Source organism: Pristis pectinata, chromosome 44 (assembly GCF_009764475.1).
Source record: "Pristis pectinata isolate sPriPec2 chromosome 44, sPriPec2.1.pri, whole genome shotgun sequence".
In the NCBI taxonomy this organism is placed as follows: domain Eukaryota; kingdom Metazoa; phylum Chordata; class Chondrichthyes; order Rhinopristiformes; family Pristidae; genus Pristis; species Pristis pectinata.
Genome location: NC_067447.1, coordinates 311,381 through 333,544, shown reverse-complemented (window position 1 = coordinate 333,544; position 22,164 = coordinate 311,381). Strand labels below are relative to the sequence as shown.

The following is a 22,164-nucleotide window of genomic DNA, read 5'->3' as shown; positions in this document are numbered from 1 at the left end:
AGCTCATGGTGTACAGGATCTCGTTCTCCTCCAGGTGTTTGAAAACAGCTGCGGCCACTGTCTGATTTTCAAAATGCCTGTTGAAATATTCTTTCCGTTCCTCACCAACAAATCCCAGGATTTCAGCCCAGACACTGATCTGAGCCTTTTTCAATAAATCTAACGCAGTGGGGCGTGCGGTCACCAGCACTGAACACCCTGGGAGCAGCTTGTGCTGGATTAAACTGCACACAATGCCAGATATATTACATCCGATTTCGGGATCTGTGCACATCTGCTGAGGTTCTGTGTGTCTCCGACTGTCGCCGAAATCGATTCTGTCCCTGAATTCATCCAAACCATCAAATATAAACAGTAATCTCTCTGGGTTCTTCCAGACCTCTCCCAGAATATTCCCAAAGTAAGGATACTGATCCAGAATCAGATCCCTCAGACTTATTCTACAGTTAACAGTGTTCAAACTCCGGAATTTGAAACTGAAGACAAACTGGAAGTGTGGGTATATCTTCCCTGTGGCCCAGTCATAAACAATCTTTTGCACCATTGTTGTTTTCCCGATCCCCGGGACTCCGGCCACTGCTGCCGAACTCCCAGATTTGGATTTACTCCGGGAAAAACTACTGTGGAACAAATCATCAGTCCGGATTTTTTCCAGCTCTCCACGGAGATCTTTCCCTCTCCACTCCTCATAGTCCAGGACTCTTGCCGGCAGATCATGTTCCACAAGTCTCCGGTCTCGAACAGTAGAAATGACCGTGAGCTCAGCGTATCGATCAACCAGCGGGTAAACTTTAACTTTCTCGCTCATCAGGATCGTTTTCACTCTCAGTGTTTCAGTCTGTGCCCGTAGAGTCTCCTTGTGTTTCTGGTGAACATCTTCAATTTAGTAAAAGAAGAACAGGCTCATCGTTAGAACTTGTCGTAATCTTTGAACTACTCGCCATTTCTCCCCTGTTTTATCTCAGCGGCGTCTGAAACCTTTGTTGCCGCTAGAATTGGCTACGACTCCTTCCTTTCTCTCATTTTAACGTATTGATCTCTACCGATCCACGCTGAAACAGCCGCCCTTTCTGCCCGATGCATATTCGCTTCCCATCAATATGAAATCGGCAGAAGTACTGTTTTTATACAATTTGCAATCTTTCCACTTTCCTGGCCCATGTGACCTTCCACCTAGCCCTACCCCCTGAATACGCGGGTGCGTCTGAACTCTTCGAACACAGGCCCCCTGCGCTTCTGCATTTCCCGGTCACTCGCTATTGCCAGTGAAGTCTGTTCGTGCACTAAAGGACTTTATCACCCCACCCAACTCCCCGCGCCAAAGCTCCCTGTCTCATGATGGATTTCCCGGGGAACTGGTGTTGGACATCTGGCAACATGCCTACGCTATCGTTCGCACTCCGTTCATAGGGGGTCAAGCATAAACCAAGTGGAGGTCATTTGCCTCTCCATGATCCAAAAGGTTGCCTTGCAGATTGCCGACTCTTGTATATTAAGTGACGCCGCTTGCTGTGATTGTCGGCTGAGAACCATCAGTCGCCACATGAGGACAGGTAAATGGAACGGCTGCTCTGAAGGTACAGGGGGATTCGGTCCGTTGAATCAAGGTAATCGTTCGTAAGCACGGAACTGAGCGAATCGTTTAATTCAGCCTCGGAGATGGAGATTTACAAAATAGAGTCTGGATATTAACAGCGGGGAAAACGGCCCTTCGGCCCATCGAGTCCGTGCCGATACCCATTGTTAGACTATCTATTCCTAACGCATTTAATTCTCTCGAGATCCCTATCGATATTTCCTAGATTCTACTACTTACCCACACGGTCGGAACGAGTTGCAGTTACAAGTTAAACTACCAAGCCACACGTCTTTGGGATGTGAGAGGAAACTGCAGAACGCGAGGAAACCCACGCGGTCGGAGTGAGAACGTAAAAACTCCATAGAACCAGAGAACAATACGGCACAATACAGGTCCTTCGGCTCACCATGTTGTGCCGCCCTTCAAACCACACCTAAAACTATCTAACCCCTTCCTCCCACATATTCCACGAACTGAAATTCCTCCATATGCTTATCTAACAATCTCTTGAACTTGTACATTGTATCAGCCTCCACTATCACCCCGGGCAGCACATTCCATGCACCAACCACTCTCTGGGTGAAAAACCTCCCTCTGACGTCACCCTTGAAATTCCCACCCAATACCTTAAAGCATTGGCGCCTTGGTAAAGAGGTGCTGGCTGTCCACTCTATCTATTCCTCTCAATATCTTGTATATCTCTATCATGTCTCCCCTCATCCTCCTTCTCTCCAATGAGAACAGCCCTAGCTCCTTTAGTCTCTCCTCCTAATCCATAACTCTCTAATCCGGGCAGCATACTGGTAAATCTCCTCTGTACCCTCTCCAACGCCTCCACATCCTTATTATAATGAGGCGACCAGAACTGGACACAGTACTCTAAGTGTGTCCTAACCAGAGTTTTGTAAAGCTGCATCATCACTTCGCGGCTCTTAAACTTGACCCCCCGACTTATGAACTCTAATATCCCATAAGCTTTATTAACTGCCCTATCCTCCTGCGAGGTAATATTCAGTGATCTGGACCCCCAGATCCCTCTGCTCCTTTACACTGCCCAGAATACTGCCATTTAACTTGTACTCCGCCTTGGAGTTTGTCCTTCAAAAATGTACTACCTCACACCTCTGGATTGAACTCCATCTGCCACTAGTCAGCCCAGCTCTGAATCCTATCAATATCCCTCTGCAAGTTTCTACAGCTCTCCACACTATCCACAACACCACCAATCCTTGTGTCATCTGCAAACTTGCTAACCCAGCCTTCCACCCCCTCATCTAAGTCGTTAATAGAAGTAGAGGTCCCAGAATTGATCCCTTCGGGACACCACTAGTCACGGCCCTCCAATCCGAATGTACTCCCTCCACCACAACCCTCTGCTTTCTACAGGCAAGCCAATTTTGAATCCACACAGCCAAGCTTCCCGGAATCCCTTTGTCTCTGACCTTTTGAAGAGTGCCTACCATGCGTAACCTTGTCAAACGCCTTGCTAAAATCCATGTAGACCACCTCCACTGCAGTACCCTCATCAATATTCCTAGTCACCTCCTCAAAGAACTCTATCGGGCTTGAGAGTCAAGATCTTCCCTTCAGAAAGCCATGCTGGCTGTCCCTAATCAGTCCATGTTTCTCCAAATACTCATAGATCCTATCTCTTAGAATGCTTTCCAACAGTTTACCCATCACAGGATAGCAGATCGCAGATAACTCCACGCGGATAACAGGCGAGGTCGGGATTGATCCGGGTACCTGGAGGCCTAAGGCCGCAGATCAACCAGGTGCGATCCCAAAGTGGTGTCACCCCTTTTCTTAAACTCCCAGATGGTCCGCATCTCTTTCCTCCCCATGACTCCTATAAAACTGACCCTTCAATGAAGCTTTCTCTGTCTTATTGCTGTTCCGTGCCACGAGTGACATGTTCATTTTCTTTCAATCTGTCATAGGACACCTAACCAGGCCAAATAGTCCCCCTGTTATTGTTCAAAATAGGTTCATCACTTACAATTCAAGTCACTGTGAATCTCGGATAAACTTCGAGCGAACTGGAAGTCATCACTTGGGGCAGAACCTGTTCAAATTATTTACATGTTAGGAATTCAGATCGGTGCAATATCACGGTGAACTACGCAGTGTTTGAATATAAAGTTACATTCAATGTCTGACACGATCTCACCAAGTTGCTGAACTTCAGTCAGTATTTTGTCCAACTTTGGCGCCCTGTTCCGCATTTTCACAAAAGATTCCCACATCACCTTCCGGGCCCGGGAGCCTTTCTCCATCACCAGTTTCAGGAGCAGTTTCGAACCGTCTTCCCGCTCTCCCTTCTCCGCGAGCTCAGTGACTGCCTGCGAAGAGTAACAGTGAATGTTCTGAGGACCGGACTGACAGACTCATGAGAAGGAAATGACCCTGCGCTGTGACGAGATTGTACTTGACACAGTGAGCGGTCACTGGGTCGGGTGCTGAACCTGCCTGAACACGGGGTGTACACTCCGGGAGCAGAGAACCGGGAGGGACATTCACCCTGAGATCCTGTCTGCTCTGTGACTGAAATCCACCACAGAACACTCCACGCAAAAAGATGCATTTCACTGTGTGTTTCGATGTACATGTGACTAATAAAGATATCTTGTCTTATCTTAAATGCCTGAAAAAAATAATCACTCTCAAAGCTTGACTGGGAGAGTCATTAAATGTGCGATGCAAGACTGGAGTGGAAATCACGAGGAAACGTCCAGGACAACGGGAGGCCGCGAGAAAGCTGCTTTATCCTCATCGTCGGTCTGTGCCCAATATGACAACGAGTGACTGACCCACAATGTCCTGCATTAGTCTCAGTCTGATCTCCCTATTCCATTCTCCAGCATATCCTCAGCAATCAGCTGCGGCCTCTGGTCTCATTCTCACATAACTCGGTTTGCTTTGCGCCAACACTAATAGGACCTGCCCACCGTTCACCCTAAAACTTGTGCAGACACCCAGCAGGCCGTTGAATATTTACCCGTCTTTGCATCATTGCTTCAAATCCACGATACATTTGGTTTTATTTGCCAAGTTCGTTATTCTCCCCCTCAACATCTGAAAATCCGGGTTCCTAGGTTAAGTGTAAATCCTGCGCGGTGTGTGCTCAATGGTAGAACCTGGAGGGTGTTGATGAGAACGTGGCGAGGGATATAACACAGTATTGGAGTGTTGGATCAGTGCAACTGAGTGGTCTTTGGTCAGCGTAGACACTGTTTCCGTATTGCATCTTTCTGTGACTCTGGGATTCTAACTATAAGCTCCTATATCCCTTCCGCCTTCTGTGTTTCTGAATAACCTCAACTAGGTCATCCTCCCCTCGACTCACCCGGTGTTCCCGTCCAGTGAACTCCCTCCCGTCCGTCAACGCCAAGCTGATTTCATGCAACTTTCCTTCCATCGCCGGTTCCAGCTTGTCCCAGTAGAAATCCGTCAGCTGGAACAGTTTGAAATCGTCCCAATTTCCCAAGAGCGCAGTGATTGCGGAGCTCGAGTCTATGGGGGAAAAGTAGGGATATTTAAACATAGAACTTTCGTTATTCTGTGAACAGAGCCACATCAGCAAACACCACCTGAAGCCCCGCAAACACGCCACTGCTCTATGTGCTCAGGCAGTATGCTCGGCGTAACCAACAGTAGTAAGTAAGATTTTGTTTACAGCCCTCCTATTGCAGCCTCCCCGGCATCATCTCGTGTATTGCTCAATGCTCACCAATCCAATCTGCAATTGCCGCGTCGAACAACAGTTCTGAGTTTTAAGATTTCTTTATTAGTCATATGTACAGTGAAACACAAAGCGAAATGCATCTCTTGCGTGGATTTTTCTGGGGGCAGCCCGCAAAATGTCGCCATGCTTCCGGCGCCAACATCTCACGCCCACAACTTCCTAACCTGTACGTTCTTGGTATGTGGGAAGAAACCGGAGCACCCGGAGGAAACCCACGCAAACTCGAGGAGAACGTATAAACTCCTAACAGGCAGTGGCCGGAATTGAACTCAGTCGCTGGCCCCGTAATAGTGTTACATTAACCGCTACACTACCAACTGGACGAACATTATTTCGCACTGCTACGTCTGGGAATTAAAACCAAATCAAACAAAATCTACAAGAGTGCTTATATCAATGAGAATGCAATGTCCGAACTGTTAACAACGTGCTTCACCGTTGTACTTCAGAGAAGGGCTGCCTCCCTTCGCCAGTCTGGCCGTCATTTGGCGTCAGACCCATCCATAAAATGGTTCTGAACTGGTCCAACAGACCTCTTTGCTCAGGGGGCAATAAGGAACGGACAATAAATTCCAGACGACAGCGACACCTCCATCCGACGTAGAAATAGCCAACAGTCCTTCTGAGTTCCAACAAAGGTGCATTTGGGGCTCAGCAGTCGAAATGGGCTCATTTAAGTGTGGATTTTGCAAATTATCACTTGCCTGATTTACAAATTATCAGGAGGCCAGAGTGCATTATCTCTGGGACTGGAGAGTTCGTAACCTCGTGGATGTACGTACTACATCGGACCACAACAATTCACCAGAAGGACTTCTATCCAGGTCACACCGTGCTATTCAGGAGATAAAAAAAATATGTCTCATCCCAATAATTCACTCAGTGACCATCCCCCTGATCAGCATTGATGACAAATTCTAACACTATCTGAAATACTCCCTCTGCTTTGACTGAGCTTGGGAATATCGATCCTCGTTGAATTGGCATTGGAATTGGTTTACTATTGTCACTTGTACTGAGGTACAGTGAACAACTTGTCTTGCATACCGTTCGTACAGGTCAATTCATTACACGGTGCATCGAGGTAGTACAGGGTAAAAACAATAGCAGAATAGATAGTAAAGTGTCACAGCTAAAGGGAGGTGCATTGCGGGTAGACAAAAAGGTGCAAGATCGTAACAAAGTAGATTGTGAGGTCAAGAGTCCATCTCATCGTATAAGACATTCAATAGTCTTATCACCGAGGGCTAGAAGCTGTCCTTCAACCTGGTGGCATGTGCCCTCTGGCTCCTGAATATCGTTGTACGCATTATACTGTATCTTTTCTACACATATATATTTGCAAGATGTGATCGTCGCTGGCCGGCCGACACTGATTTCAGCTTGAGGAGCTCCCTCCATTTAAAGAGACAGCTGAAAGTCAGCCTGATTCGTGAGACTTGATTAGCTGGGGATAAATATGTAGGATTCTTCAAGGCGCATCAGTTTGATTCTGGGGCAATGAGTCACATCCTCACGGCTCGAATCGGGCGGGAATCGAACCGGAATTTTAGGACAATTGATTGCGGTATCTGGAAAGGTGTCGAGTAAGTTGCCGCGTTCTATCATCGCATCTCCACTTCATTCCCTCTTTCTGACACCCTGATTTACTCCGTTAATGAATCCTTCAATCACGAGTCCCGATGACACAGGCTCCAATTCCCAATTGCCGTTTCTCTAGTTAACTCCAGTTTCCTGCGCGATTTCCCGGCCTACTCTCAGGACGAGGTTTCTAGGTTAATGGCGGCACGGTAGCGCAGCGGTTAGCACGGCGCTATTACAGCACCAGCGATCGGGGTTCGATTCCCGTCGCTGTCTGTAAGGAGTTTGGACGTTCTCCCGTGTCTGAGTGGGTTTCCTCCGGGTTCTCCGGTTTACTCCCATATTGCAAAGACGTACGGGTAGGTTAATTTGGGTTTAAAATGGGCGCTACGGACGATTTGGGCTGGAAAGACCTGTTACCACGTTATAAATAATTTTTTTAAAAAAAATTTTAAAAATTAATACGTTACATACCCACTTCCTTCGTTGTTGTTGTGGTCACCGGATATCCTTCCCTGTTTTCACACTCAGCCATGGTGGTGACTGGCATTCGGAAGTTCCGGAGCCTACAATAAGCAAAATATGAAAGAATCGGATACAATGATTAAGGCGAGACAAAAACAGTGCCGGTCGCCAATGTACGAATTCCAACCACCCCCCCCCCCCCCACCACGCCCACCCCCACCCCCAACCCCAATCTACAAGCTGCCTCTGTACTCAGGTCCCAGAACGATTCTGGACCTCCTTGGAGAGGCGAAGTGTGAGATAACATCTCAAAGGATCGTGTAGTTCTAATGAGCAAGTAGTCAGAAACCGAGTGCGTTGAGAAGGCTGTCAATCACAGAAGGGAACAAGTCTAAGATAAGCTGCAAATACTCAGAAAAGAAATCAGGAGAAGCTATTTTTCATGCGCAGTTTGTTGTTTTCATTGATCTTCAATGATTAACCTTGATTGGCGGATTGCAATGGAACTTCCTAATTTAACGTCATTGGTTTCTAGGGCTACGGGGAATTCGGCGGATGAGATTCCTTTGGAGGCACATTCATGGAGCGGATTCGGACATGACAGGCCAAGTAACTTCCTCGTGTGATTTCCTGTTGGAATTCTGTGATTTCAAGGGGATATCAGTAGCGGTGGGGGGGGGGGGGAGGAGGGGTGTTGCAGGTGGTGGTGGTCGCAGTGAGGAGGGAGACTACACCTTTCTTATTTGAACAGAGAGCTGAAAAATTTCCCCAAATGGATGTATTCAAGTCGATTACAGCAGCTCCGGAGGAAGGTCAGCGGCTGTGCTCTAAATGCGAATGACTCCAAGGCCTTCCGTGAAAGGCTGTAGACCATCCACAAGACACACGTCGGTAGTTTTTGTTTCGTAATACTCTCCTGGATCCTGGTTGAGCCACATGTGAACAGTTCTCAATATACGGCATTGGGAGCTCGTTTAATCAGCAACCAGTCCAACATCATGAACGTTCGCTGCCTCCGCCACCAGCACAGTGTGACCGCGCTGTGTAGCATCTGAATTTCATTTTCGGTTGGTCGTCCAGATTATTCGGACATCTCCCAATCCTGCGATGTTTACCAGCAAGGAGGACAAGCAGTCCGACTAGATGTCCCACCAAACCGCACACCATCCTGAGCGGAAAATATGACGCCATTGCTTCAGCGTCGATGGGTCTGAATCCTGGACCTTCCACCCGACATCAATCCCGTAGTATCATCGGCAGAGAGATTCAATCATTCAGGTTTCCTCACCTGTCCTATATAAAGTGGTCCTACCGGTTCTCGGGGGAGGTGGTGGGTTATTTACATTATGGATGCTGAGAAGATACTTACCCTCGCTGGGGTACGGAACCAATGGGAAGAGTTCAAGAAACATTTCACTGTGTGTTTCAATGTACATGTGGTTAATAAAGACATATATCTATCTGTCTGTCTGTCTGTCTATCCATCCATATGTCTATCCATCTATCTATCTGTCTCTATCTAATAAATGATCGCCCACTTGTCATGGAATTAGAGTGAATCTTGATTCTCGGGGACGTGAACATTTGGAAATCACTCCGCGACAGAGCTGTGAAGTTCGAGTTATCAGGTATGGTCAAGGCGGACAGAGTGTGGATCCGTCGTGGGACCAAGGATTATAGAGTCACGCAGAAGCCCCGCATAGAAACAGGCCTTTCGTCCAATTGCGTTTGTGTTCAACATTGTGCCTATATTGTATATACTGATCCCACTTGTCTGCATTACCTCTACGTTCAACCATGCCCCGCTCGGTAAGTACATCTGCAGATTCCTCTGAAAAGTTGTTCTTGCTTCTGCCTAATACAGCTTTAAAATTTTACCCCACAGATCTCCTTTAAACCTCGTCTCTCACACATCAGACCGCTGCACTCCGCGTTTAAACACTGCTGCTATGGGTAAGAGGCACTCGCTTCCTACTCTATCGCTGACTCTCACCATGTTCTAAACTTCTGTCATGTCTCCCCTCCGCATCCTTCTCCCCAGGGAAAATAAGACCATCTCTTCGGGAAAGTAGGTTATCCAATCGCTCCTTACAACTCCATCCAGACAGCATCACTATGAACCTTTTCCGCACCTTAGCCTATTCACATCTTCTCTGTGCAGAACAGGCTGCAGTGCGGCCGCGGCTAAGACGTTATCAGCCGTGCATTTACTGAATGGGGGCTGTGGCTGTAAAGGCCAAACAGACAAATCCGTCCTACATTTAAGGTCTTGCTTTTTGTCTCAGGGACAATTATTGATGCCTGAATCCCGCATCAGTGACATACACCGGGTTAGAACTCGTGCCCGCACCCATTGCCGACAGTGACATCACCCTAGTCATGCTGAAGTACCTGAATATTTCACTGTAGAGACCTTGCTGGGAGAACCTGGCCTTCAGACCCAGCCGCCAACTTTCACCTGGAAATCCACAGCGATCAGGACTGCTTTTAGCCAGGCCCCTGAAATTCCTCGCAAACAAATGAAGGCGAGAAAATAACGCGGATCTCGGCAACAACTAAATAGACTGGTGAAATAGTTAACTCTGCTTGGTGTCTACAAACCCCGGAGCCGGGGGTAGGTGCGGGTGGGAAGAAAAGTTATTGCTGTTGGAAAGAGGTTGGTGCTCTTTAATCATAAATATCCTTACTTTTTGCAAGAAAAATGCGATTTTCCAATAGCCTTCACAACAGTAATACGTTACATTGAAAAGTATCTGAAAAAAATAACGCCTTCAGAAACTACTTTCATACAGTTTCGTTAATCACACGTTCATGTCTAAACATTACTAAAATACTCATATAACACCCCGCGAGACACGTTGGCTTATTTAAGCTCACAAATATTGCTCAGTATAGTCTGTGTCCTTACCTTTTCTCGAGTATCCTTTCCTACTTCAGTGAGTCCAAGTAACTGGGGGCTCTGTGTTGCGGATGTGTTTGACTACACCCTGAGCAAAGTTCAGTTTTATGACACAGTTATCTGCCCAACCTTCTACCTTATCAGTAGAACGTCCCCACGCCCTGTCGCACAGTCACACACAGTGGCATTCTGTAATTGTTTGAATCAGTTATTTGATCAGGGTACACTGAACACCCTTCGATAAAAGTTAACGATTCGGAATAATCCTTCCGATGATCACTGGATTTATTTCTCAATATTCTAATTCGATGTTCATTCACGCTGTATTAAGATTGCCACTAGAATGTTCAATAAAGCACGGCTGATCCTGTTGTCCGGAATGGGATAGTTGCAGTTAAGGACTATCTTGCATATCTGCAGCATTTTTAATCTACAACCGATAATCCCCTGGTTAATGAGTAACGGTGTGAGCCATAGTTGAAATTTTGAAGTCTCCGTCTCCAGTTCCACTGCCCATTTTCCTCTCAATAGTGCACCTGAAGTGTGAAATGGCTGATCTTAGTTAAAGGACCCTGGGGTGGGTGCTGCATGAAATCGCTGAGGCAGCAATTGCCATTGCAGAAACGAACAGGTGACAAGTGGCCCCACGAACATCGGTTTGCTCGGCCGTTCCTTGAAGAGAAGTGGGCAAACTATCAGCCAAGACCTCGAACAGAGAATCGAACGGTGGAAACACTCTTTAGGTGCGAGAAACAAAGTTAACTTTTCAGGTTAAAGGCCTTTTGGGAGTACTATGCAAGAGAGAAAGTAAAAGTACATTTAATGTAACAAAGTGGATGGGGAGGCACAAGTAATGTCGGTGAGGATTGGAGGTGCAGGGGCGATGGCTCTAGATGATGTAACCAGGTTTCTAGATGAATGGGATCAGTTGGAAGACACGTACAAAGAATCTGAACATCCATGCAATTGAACAGAGACAGGTCTTGTTCATGAAGCTTACGTCGGGCTCTGTCATGACAACACGACATAGGGTGACGTGCCAGCGTGGTGGTGGGATGGATTCTTCTTTGACATATGACAACGCGCTTAGGGTAGGGAGGGTTTTAAAAAGTGGTCGCCCAGTATGTGCCTTTTTTGTTTCAACAATATAAAGGAGATCGTATTGGTATTGGTTTATTATTGTCGAAGTACAGTGAAAAACTTGTCTTACAAACCGATCGTACAGGTCAATTCATTACACAGTGCAGTTGCATTGAGTTGGTACAGAGTGCATTGAGGTAGTACAGGTAAAAACAATAACAGTACAGAGTAAAGTGTCACAGCTACAGAGAAAGTGCAGTGAAATAAGGTGCAAGGTCCTGTTGATTGGAAGAAGTGTAAGAGACTCTCAGTTTTACTTGGAAGACTGGATGCTGGAGACATGAAAGGGCAGATGCCGTATCTCCTGTGCTTTGTATTGGAGGGTGCCGTAGGAAGGGGAGAGGGTGGCTTGGGCCAAAGGGCGGACCACGGGGTAGAGAAGGAGGCGGTTCCTTCGGAAGTGACTGGAAGAGAGGACTGCAGATGTTGAAACCTAGGAGAAAGTACACTTCATCTCTCGCCGTTGCCAGTCACTTCAACTCCCCCTCCAACACTATCATTGATATGTCTGTCTTCGGTCTTGGAACCTTGCAGCCTAACATCATGACCATTAAATTCTCTCACTTTGGGCAATTTCCGCGCACGCCCTTCCCCACAGCCACTCTCGGCACCATGCTTCTTCTCGTCTTCCCATTCCTCGCCACTATTTTCTACTTCCCCCCTCTCTCCTTACCTTTGACCCATCCCCCGGTGGACCTGCCCTCCCCTCCTCCCCCGCACTTGCATGTAACTGTCTCTCACATGCATCTACCTGTCACCACCCTGTGCTCACCCCGCCTCCCCTCTTTTGTCCACATATCGCTCTCTGCTTTTATCTCCTATCTATTGGGCTTCCCCTTTTCCTATCTTCAGTCCTGAAGAAGGGTCCTTGACCGTCTGCTTTTCTCCACGGATGCTGCCTTGCCTGCTGAGCTCCTCCGGCATTGTCATAAATGGAAGATGTATCTGCTGGTTGAATCGCCAGATGGGCAGCGACTGCAATTTTAATGTTATTTTCATTTGGAACTTTCCCATATCAATGTGTCAGGAACTTACCACTGACTATATTTTTTTTTATTTTTATTTACAGCGTGGTAACAGGACCTTCCGGCCCAACGAGTCCTCGCCGCCCATTTTAACACCAAATTGACCTACCGGTACGTCTTTCAGAATGTGGGAGGAAACCTGACCACCCGGCGGAAACCCACGCAGACACGGGAGAACATACAAACTCCTTACAGACAGCGACGGGAAACGAACCCCGATTGCTGGCACGTTGATAGCGTCGCGTTAACCGCTAGGCTACCATGCATTGTTATACGGAGTTTCAAGTCACAACATCCACTGTTCATACACATTGAATGGCTCACTGTGTAAATCACCGTCTGTCTGGGTGAATATAGCTGTTGCTGGATTACACCTACAGTGAACCCCGAGCCTGAGAACTGGAATCCGTTGAACTGACAGGATGATGATGACTTTTTGGTTTTTTTAGGCGTGAGTGACATTTACTCGCTAATTCCCCGACAGTGGAGCCCATAGTTTCTTTTTAAGCTCACAGTCGCCACGAAAATCGTATTGAGAAAAAATATTATTTGATATGTCTCTGGCCGGTTACCAGTTCGTCAAACGATACTGATTAGTGATTGGGCCTCTCCATCTTTCAACCCGTGACCCAGGTAACAGGTAACACCAGACTAACTGGGCTGTATCTGCTCTCTGGTATTGGTATTTGGTTTATTATTGTCACGTGTATCAAGGTACAGTGAAAAATGTGTCTTGCAAACCGATCGTACAGATCAATTCATTACGCAGAGCAGTTACGCTGAGTTAGTACAGAGTCCATTGAGTTAGTACAGGTAAAAACAATAACAGCGCAGAGTAAAGTGACACAGCTACAGACAAAATGCAGAGCAATAAGGTCACAACAAGGTAGATCATGAGGTCAGAGTCCATCTCATTGTATAAGGGAACTGTTCAATAGTCTTATCACAGTGGGGTAGAAGCTGTCGTCGCTGCCGATTGCATCGAACATTTTGCCATCCTCAGTTTCATTGCGGCTGTGATGAATAAAGGGAAACTCTGCTTTTGTTTGCCATGGCTTGGGAGAGAGGGCCGAATGTGTTCAAAGTAAAGCAGAAAGAAATAAAATAATGACAAGTCAATCGTTAGTGGCAATCAGTTTAATTAGAAACATCAGCTCACAGGTCACATTAAGGATAAAGATGATTATTTATTCGTCACATGTACATGGTATCTTAATGGTAGGACTTTTGGCAGTGTGGAGGGTCAGAGGGATCTTGGGGTCCGAGTCCATAGGACGCTCAAAGCGGCTGCGCAGGTTGACTCTGTGGTTAAGAAGGCATATAGTGTATTGTCCTTCATCAATCGTGGAATTGAATTTAGGAGCCGGGAGGTATTGTTGCAGCTATATAGGTCCCTGGTCAGAGCCCACTTGGAGTACTGTGCTCAGTTCTGGTCGCCTCACTACGGGAGAGATGTGGAAGCCATAGAGAGGGTGCAGAGGAGATTCACAAGGATACTGCCTGGGATACGGAGCATGCCTTATGAAAGCAGATTGAGGGAACTCGGCCTTTTCTCCTTGGAGAGACGGAGGACGAGGGGGTCCTGATAGAGGTGTATAACATGATGAGAGGCATTGATTGGGTAGGTAGTCAGATGCATCTAGGGCTGAAAGGGTGGCCACAAGAGGACATAGGTTTAAGGTGCTGGGGAGTAGATATAGAGGAGATGTCAGGGGTAAGATTTTTACTCAGAGAGTGGTGAGTGTGTGGAATGGGCTGCCGGAAATGGTTGTGGAGGCTCATACAATAGGGTCTTTCAAGAGACTGTTAGATCGGTATATGGAGCTCAGTAAAATAGAGAGCTATAGGTAAGCCTAGTAATTTCTAGGGTAGGGACATATTCAGCACAGCATTGTGGGCCGAAGGGCCTGAATTGTGCTGTAATTGTTCTGTTCTATGCTCTACATCGAAACACACAGTGAAATGCATCTTTTTTGCGTTACTGAGAATGTGCTGTGGGCAGACTGCAAGCATCGTCACGCTTCTGGCGCCAACATTGCACGCCCACAACTTCCTAAGCCCTACGTCTTTGGAATGGGGGAGAAAACCGGAGCACCCGGAGGGAAACCCATGCAGACACGGGCAGAACGTACAAACTCTTTACAGACAGCGGCCGGAATTGAACCCGGATCGCTGGGGCTCTAACAGCGTTATGCTAACAGCTACACATCAAAAGGGCTTCCTTCCGCCTCAAGCGTTGTATTTAGACTATTTCTCGTTATTTCAAAGTTGTGACACAGGATTGCCGGCATCGAATGGCAGTTACATCTGCCCAGCTTATTACTACGAGTTAATTTCCAGATGCGTGTAATCGCTTCAAACAATAAATGCACTGATGTATTACAACGCCACCGCAGGGTGTTTCCTGGATCAGGGTCGAACCATGTTCCATTGAAGACTTGGTGATCTCTTCGTTTGGGATCGCTCAGTGGGAATTACAAGTTATTTGGCTAGAGTGAGTTCGAGTGAACCTCTGCCAAGAGATCCAAGTTCCATCAACAGGTGATTGCCGTTTCTGCCCGGATTTGCTGTTCTACCGCTTATCTCAGTGATTCCCATCCCCTAATTGCACGTTGAAAACAGGCCCACAGTCTCCAAATTAGAGATCCTGTCATTAGTGAGACAATTACAATGAACTGCGAGCTCAGTTATACTCCGACATCTCTAAAATTAAATCTTCCCACCAGCGCTGGGAACGTTGACCTGGGAGAGGTATCGCTGGTGAACAGACCCTGCTTCCAACACGCACCCGGACATGCGCCTTTTCCGACGCGGAACCAACAGTGGAACAGAAACCTCCACACCTGTCATCATCGGCTTTTGTGCTGGTGTCAGATGCTGCCCACGCTTGGCAACCTGCTTGTTTGAGACAGTTGCCCAGGGAACCAGGGGGGCTTCCGTCCCTGGATATTGGAGAGAAGCATCACCCTAGACGGGGGAGGGGACCTCAGTCACGTGGTACATTCCTCTGTCGACACAATAGAAGGCACCCAGTTGGCTCAGGCTGCCATCCGTTAACGGGCGGTCAGTAGTTCAGGGAGAGATAATCGTCCACGCAGAATTCCTTCGCGTAGCGACGATGTCTATGCATTGAAATGTTCACACTATAATATTCAGACCGTATCTCTTTTCCTGCAGCGACTTTAACTGATGCTTTCCCTGTAAGCTGAAAGGATTCCGCTCCAGCCTGAAACAGATTGAAAAACAAACAGGGAGTAAACAACAGTGCCAATAACAGGGGACTGCGGTTAAGATCTCAATGACACAACTATCGCCAGGAATCTGGTCGTTGTTACAGAGAGAATGAATCTATCACAGAGGATGTGAGCGGACCATTATTACAGTGAGGATCCCATTCCCACAGAGTGTGAGCGAATCACTCTCGCAGATAACGATTAATCTATTTAGTAGAGAAACGAAGGACTGAGGATTCTGGAATCTAGATGAAATGTGTAAGAGTGGAGTGCAGAGCTTTCAGAAGGGGTATGTAAGGGGGGGGCAGAAAAGTCATGACGGCTGATGTCGCGCCGACAGTTGGCTAGGAATAGGTCCAGGGAAGGTAACAGGCCCGGTGAGGGAGTCCAGGTAGAAGACGAGGGCCGGAGGCGGGAGAAAGGGTCTATAGAAGGGAGAGAGGACTCCTCACCAATGAGGCGGAGGCGGCGGTGAAAAGAGCACTGGGTATCGTGCGGGGCTCGAAATCCGTGGAGGTGGTGGCGTAGAGGTACGAAGGTGAGGACTTTGCTGAGAACAGACCACAGCCTCGGGGGGGGTGGGAAGGTCGTGGGGGGGGAGGGGTTGGTGGTAAAGAATCGGCAGGGGTTACAGTTTTATTCAGAGAGTGAGGTTTGTTTTTACAAAATGTACGTATACATTCACAGAGCGTGAGAGCGGAGATTTTATGACATTGAACATTTAACAAGCACTCACTGGACCCATTCCAGACTCGGGAGTGACTGTATCAAGAGACCGAGAGCCGCAACAGATTGGTCTGTGAATGAGTTTAATCCCAGGTCCAGACCGGTCAGTGAGCGGTTTGTACCGAGAGCAGAGGCGAGATCCTCGGTGCACGAGTCTGTAAGACGGGAATCCTGCAAACTGTGGACAAAGAAAGGGAAATTACGAATGAGGGTATCCCCGGGTGTGTTGATCACATTACAATTGACTCCAGTGATGGGGCAGTCACTGAGATCGCACGCCCCCTGCCATGGGATGTTGTCATTTCTCCCAGCGTGGTCGTGGGCCCGGTCTTCCACCCGGATTTGGCTTCCAGCTGTTAGGCGGCAGAGGGTGTCTGAGCCACGGTGTGAGAAGGGTTTTGGCAGCGGCTGACGCCTCGCCGCAGACTCACCACTGCCAAAACCGCCGTTGAAATTGAATGGTTGTGAATATCCAACACTCAACGTCATTCAAAAAAATCGGTGTTAAAATTAATAGCATTAAATCAGCACTGTAAAGAAACCAGTAACAGGGCATGAAAAACCGAACCCCATCTGAGTTGAGTGAACTCCAGTGAAAGGTTCCACTGGCACTTCACCCAGAAACCGCTCCTGTCCGTTAATCTGACCGGCGCCGCGGAACTTGTGCCGGGTTTGACCTAACGCAGGCTAAGAGGCAGATTCCCTGCCTGAAGAGCCGGGGGATCCGAAGTGGTCTGCGCTGCCCCTGCGGCTTCAATCGACACTGCACTGAACAAGACAGCGGTAACTGGCAGCACAGAGCAGAGATGTTGCAGCTGGCTTCAGACGGCGCCAACACTGGTTGACGCGACAGAAACTATGGAGTCCCGGCGGGACATCTGCCATAGTACTTAATACCAAGCACCCAATGATTGTAAATACTATCGCTCACGATCTGGTACTTACTCCAATTTCTGTATTTTACAATCTGTGTTCCTCAGAGCCTCAGACAGCTGTATCACTCCTGAATCTCCCAAGTGGTTTCCACTCATGTCCAGTTCAGTCAGCGAGCTGTTTATACTGAGAGCGCAAGCGAGATCCTCGGCACAAGAAGCCGTGAGGCCGTTACAATTCAGCCTGGAGATCAGAAGGAGAGTGGAAAAAGGGGTGTAAGTCATTCAGATTTCTTTTTCCTTCCATTGTTTCTATTAAAACACACTAAAATATTATTATTATATGCAAAAGAAGGCCCATTGGCTCAGGCTGCGATCCGTTAACCGGCGGTCAGTGGTTCTCAGTGGCTTGCAGTGAGAACAGAGGAGAGATCCTCGGCGCAAGAATCTGTGAGACGGTCAGCCAATTGTCTGAGGTTCAGAGAGATAGAAGAGTCACCTCAGATCCTTCCCATGTTTCATCAGCAGTGCTTGGGATTTTATATTGACATAATTACTGGTGGTGCAGATTCGAGAAACAGAAGAGTGCAGATGCCAGAATCGAGATGCAAAACACTATGTTGCTGGAGGAACTCAGCAGGCCAGGCAGTACCCGTGGAGAAAAGCAAAATAAAGGACTGCTGATGCTGCAATCCAGATGCAAAATACGATGTTGTATTTATTAGTCACATGTACATCGAAACTCACGGTGAAACGCGTCTTATTGGGTTGCCAAGGATGCGCTGGGGGCAGCCCGCAAGTGTCGCCACTCATCCGACACCTACATAGCATGGCCACAACTTCCTAACCTGCCGGGCTTTGGAATGTGCGAGGTAACCGGAGCACCAGCGGGAAGTCCACGCAGACACGGGGAGAACGTACAAACTCCTGACGGGCAGCAGTGGCAATTGAACTCAGGTCGCTGACGTTGTAATAGCATTACGCTAACTGCTACACTGTCGTGCTGTGATGCTGGAGGAACTCAGCAGGCCAGGCAGCATCCGTGGAGAAAATCAAACGAAAGGACCATAGATGCTGGAATCTAGATGAAAATTCTTCATCTTGATATATTGAGATGCCTTTCTCCACGGACTCTACCTGGCCTGCTTGAGTTCCTCCAGCATCATCGTGATACGGATTAGATCCACAGTAATGACGACGGCCAAGGAACATTCCGCTCTGACAGCAGGTTTTGCTCTCAGTCACTGATTCCTTGCACCACCGTTCGCCTCTACCCATCTCCCTTTTGTTGCTGAAGCAAAACGCGTTTCTCCTTTCTATCAGGAATCAGTGATGGCTAACTTCAACAGCCGCAAATTTAAACAAAATCCTCCTCCTGGTTCTGATCCCCATCAGTTTTATTCCGGACGCAACGCCGCCCCCCCCCCCCACCCCAGTGAATATCTTTGCAGTATTATTACAGTTCCTCCTCATCTTCCTCTCTCTGATTCCGAGTGCTAAGAACTCAGCTTCACCCTTAGTGCCCCCATCTGAATGAATCCCAAATCCCACACGACGGCAATTCTTCTTAAGCTGTCTTTTTTTTTCTCAGTTCCTCCTTCCCTGCCCAAGAGTGTGAAACTTTCTCCCGTCTCTAGAATTCCTTATCCACTCAGACCCTTGCGAGTCTTGTCTTCTGTTGAACTCTCCATGTGACGTTTGTCCATCGCACATTTCCCGCCGCCCGTAACTCACTCCAACGCACTCCTCCCCTGCACCCGAATCACTGACATTCCCCTGTTCTCTCCACACCAGTGTTCTCACTATCCCAGTGCCAACGAGGATCTTGGATCCGAAACGTCGATGCTGTGTTTTCTCTCTCCACTGATACTACACGACTTCTTGAGAGTTTCCAGCAGTCCCTCTTGTCTCTTTCCTATTTCCACCAAATGCAACATTTTTTTTTACTTCAACATTCTTTTACCTCTCTCTGGGGAAGAGCTGATAGATCTTCTGGTTGTTCCTTTCTCCTATCGATTCCATGTACCTGACTGGGGACTTGAGAAATGCAGCCACGATCTACCGTAACACACGTCGCTCTCAGCTATTCAGTAGATCTGATGCCACCTCCCGTACACACGCTGTGGTCTACGTCGAAGCAGCTGCGTTGAATGTATCGCGGAAGGTCACTGGGCTCAGCCGAGCCCGGACTGAGGTGTATTACCGTAAAGGCCATTGGAGGATGATGCATCCCCAATCTCTTACCTCAGCTTCTGGATCATACAGCCCGTGTTCTTCAAAACCGAAGACAGCAGTTGCACTCCCGAATCTCTCAGCTGGTTGTTCCCAAGTCTAAACACAAACAAACAGAGTGAGAAGCCTTGGATCTGCTCGGATTTCTGTTATTCGGATATTTCAAGGAAATGTTGAACACCAGAAATTATTGACCAGATTTACCCGTCACCGACACTGATCCTTGCTATCCAGGTCCTGTTATTCACAGAATGTCACTAACATGCTCAATGAAATGCTGTCATAAATAATTCTCATTCAGTCCCATTCCTGGCTCATTCCCAGTGGAGCACAGTGACCGACCATTCATGTGTGAACAGTCTTATTTCTGGTTCTCTTAAACACCAGCTTTTACGGAAAAGGGGGGATTCCCCAGGGTTAAATGATCGCCGGAACATTCCATATACTTCACGCGTTGCCATTATATTAATCTGCGTCATGCCTCAGGTGAGGTATATTATCTACTGCTGTAACCTACTCCCGGGGACTTCATGGCAGAAAGAATCTATGTTGTCCAGCTGCAAGATTTCGGTGCCCCTGCGCTTTCAGATTTTCAGAGTCTGTCTGATTCAACACATATTTCATCTGTGACATTCCCGGGAGTTTGGAGGAATTTCGGACCTTTCCTTCCCAAGTGGTGCCTCGCTCATGGGGCGGGGGGTGGGGACGAGTAACAGGATTTCTGACTGAGCTCGCATGCCCTGGATTACCCAAGAGCCTCCCGCTGTTTGAGAGACCCCATTATTCCCTGTCTGTGCCATTGGTCTCGGGATAAACCTCACAGGCCAATCGATTGGAAGCGGTCAGAATAAGCTCTCGGTTTTTTTCCCCCTGGAGCGGAGGAGACTGAGCCAGGATCCTGTGGAGGCATGTGACATGATGACCGTGTCAGAAAAAATGAATGGTCACAGGCTTTTATCATAGCGTGGGAGAGTCTAAACCTAGAAGACATACTTTTAAATGAGAGGGTGGAAATTTAAAGGGGACTTTGTAAAAGATAACTGGGAATGCAAGGGTTAACGACTGGCAATGTAGGGGTTAATGGTATGCAGCTATTCTCCTGAAAGTCAGCTATTCTTCCCATGGTAAAGAATTATCTCAGCCATGGGGTGACTATAGTTATGGCTGAAGTGAGGCCAGGTGTGGGTGAGAACGAAATAGTTTAAGACATATCTTGTTTTGCTAAAGCTTGCTGCAAGCAATTGCCGTAGTGAGTGCAACTTCCCAAGAAGGCTTCTCAGGAAGTGGGCATAAAGGTACACACTAACCGGGCGATCGTTGAGTGGGTCTAATACAGAGCTCGGGTTACGCTGTTCACTCTTTCTCTGTATCCCTCACTCCCGCTAGCTTTAAACTAATAAAGCGTTAATCATAAATTCTTTGGTTCTGCTGTTGTCTGATTTATTACAGAGCGCGGGTCGACTTTCACAACCTGATGGGAAACCTTTTCACACAGAGAGTGGTGGGTATAATGAACGAGCTGCCAGATAAATTGGAAGAGGGCAGGTTAATTACAACGCTGAAAAGGCATTTAGAATGCTTCTTGTACAGGAAAGGTTAAGAGGGATATGGGCCAAACGCAGTCGAAAGGGGCTCGATCAGGTAGGCAACTTGGTCGACAAGAAATGAGTGGGCCGAAGGGCCAGCTTCGGTTCTATACAACTCTTATCAGTCTCTTTGCCTCAATGCTATCAGATTTTAACTCTGCAAGGCAGACCAGGACGTTATTACTTGAAACATAGGAGACTGCTGAGGTGTGACCTAAAAGCGGTGTATAGAGGGCGGCACGGTAGCATAGCAGTTGGCGTAAACGCTATTACGGCGCCAACGACCTGGGTTCAATTCTCGCTGCTGCCTGCGAGGAGTTTGTATGTTCTCCCCGTGTCTGCGTGGGTTGCCTCCGGGTGCTCCGGTTTCCTCTCACATTCCAAAGACCTACAGGTTAGGAAAGGTGGGCATGCTGTGTTGGCGCCGGAGGAGTGGCGACACTTGCGGGCTGCCACAGCACATTATCAGTTATGCAAAAAGACGCATTTCACTGTGTGTTTCGATGTATGTGGGACTAATAAATAAATATCTTATATCTTGATCATTAGGGGCATAGATAGGGTGAATGGAACATTTTTTTCTCCCGCAGGGAAAGGGACCAAAAGCTAGAGGGCGGGCATTTAAGGTGAGGGGGGGTAAGTTTAAAGGAGCTGTGAGGGGCAATTTTATTTACACAGAGAGTGGCGGGTGCCTGAAAAATGTTGTCTGGTGTGGTGGTGGAGGCAGATACGATAGAGGCGTTCAAGCGGCTCTGAGGTGGACAGGTGAATGTGTAGGAAATTGAAGTGTATGGACTTTGTGTAGGCAGAAGGGATCAGTTCTGTTGGGCATTCGATTCCTAATTTAATTAGGTCGGGACAACATCGTGGGCTGAATGGTCTGTTCCTGTGCTGTTCTATAACCCGAAGTGCATGTGTTTCAGGTGACAAGGGAACTATTTAAAAAGAGGTACGAGTGTCAATTTTTCAACGCAGATGGTAATGCGTGCATGGAACAAACAGCCAGAGAAAGTATTTGAGACAGGAACAATCGCATGATGTGGATGGCTTGGAAAAGTACATGAATGGGCAAGGCTGAGAG

At 47.6% G+C, this 22,164-nt stretch overlaps 1 protein-coding gene across 9 annotated transcripts in view; it reads right to left on the bottom strand.

Moving 5' to 3' along the window:
* Positions 1–13,566: 13,566 nt before the first annotated feature.
* Positions 13,567–22,164, bottom strand: part of LOC127566663 (NACHT, LRR and PYD domains-containing protein 3-like) — a 31,764-nt gene continuing 23,166 nt past the window's right edge. For 7 of the 9 annotated variants that reach the window (XM_052009180.1, XM_052009175.1, XM_052009176.1 and 4 more), the window contains 4 exons: positions 19,510–19,596; positions 17,339–17,509; positions 16,404–16,571; positions 13,567–15,660 (listed from right to left, as the gene is read on the bottom strand). In XM_052009180.1, coding sequence (XP_051865140.1) covers positions 15,573–15,660; positions 16,404–16,571; positions 17,339–17,509; positions 19,510–19,596 — 514 coding nt within the window. In that variant the 3' untranslated portion in view covers positions 13,567–15,572. The remainder of the gene's footprint in view (positions 15,661–16,403; positions 16,572–17,338; positions 17,510–19,509; positions 19,597–22,164) is intronic. The other 2 variants (XM_052009183.1, XM_052009184.1) reach the window with 2 other exon arrangements.